Source organism: Morus notabilis, unplaced genomic scaffold (assembly GCF_000414095.1).
Source record: "Morus notabilis unplaced genomic scaffold, ASM41409v2 C11348962, whole genome shotgun sequence".
In the NCBI taxonomy this organism is placed as follows: Eukaryota; Viridiplantae; Streptophyta; class Magnoliopsida; order Rosales; family Moraceae; genus Morus; species Morus notabilis.
The window spans coordinates 1-949 of NW_010385850.1; the positions used below are offsets into that span (position 1 = coordinate 1).

The following is a 949-nucleotide window of genomic DNA, read 5'->3' on the forward strand; positions in this document are numbered from 1 at the left end:
GTTCAGCAGTCCAATTTCCGGAGGAATCTTTCATATGCCTTCTATCAGATGCAAAGCTACGGAGAAATATCGGAGCATGTACAATCCGGAAAAATCTGACACAGGCGAAAGAAAAATTCATGTAAGTTCGTATTTCCCACATCAGTATGTACTTTTGTACAACTTTGATAAATCAATTTGTGAACTCAACAATTCCTTAAGAAGAGAAAAGCTGAAAATGTGTCGAATTAAATTTCCGATAGCAAATCAACCATATTCTTGATGGAAAGTAATTTTCGGTGATCTGAAGAGCAGCAAAAGTAGAAAATACCTCTGATACTCGGAAAAGAGTGAAAACGATGGCCGAATAGTTTCTGATACATAAGTTGTTAAAGGAGAAGGAAACGGAAGACTTGAATCTAAATCCCATACTAAGGGAGGAAGTCCACTTTTTCTCTGTTAATTCAAATGCAATTACCGGATATCAAAAGATCAAAAAATAACAAAACCAATAATCTATAGCAACGGAAAGAATTCTTAAGGGTCACAACGGGGCAAATTTTGCAAGACTCTTTGACAACTATTTTAGAGTGATGTGAGGGATTATGATTCTACCTGTATGCAAATGACATGATAATCCCACAGAACAGCTCCATCTGCTCTGTTGCTGGCCTTTTGACGCCATAACGGAACCTGCAAAGATTTGTACAAAACAGTATAAATATCAGAAGAAAAAATTATTAAAAAATAAATAAAAACAAAATTTTAACACCGCACATCCAACCAAATTTGATCTATTCTTAACAAAAGAAATAGTGCATTCAATAATGACTACTAGAACCCATGAATAGTGCTCTAATTCTTAGAAATGCTAAACCAAAAAGCTTAATTTGTCCATTTTATCTTTATCCTAATTTATTCATCAACTCAAACAACAATGTGCATTTCATTCATTGTTCAAAGTGAATAC

General features: G+C 34.0%; 1 protein-coding gene across 1 annotated transcript; it reads right to left on the bottom strand.

Moving 5' to 3' along the window:
- Positions 1-4: 4 nt before the first annotated feature.
- LOC112094972 (protein N-terminal glutamine amidohydrolase) lies at positions 5-672 on the bottom strand (the record flags this gene model as incomplete). The annotated part of the gene is made up of 3 exons (XM_024176666.1): positions 5-95; positions 311-435; positions 595-672. Coding segments are annotated over 3 exons (294 nt in total), but the record flags the coding sequence as incomplete, so codon positions are not given.
- Between the last annotated feature and the right edge of the window lie 277 nt (positions 673-949).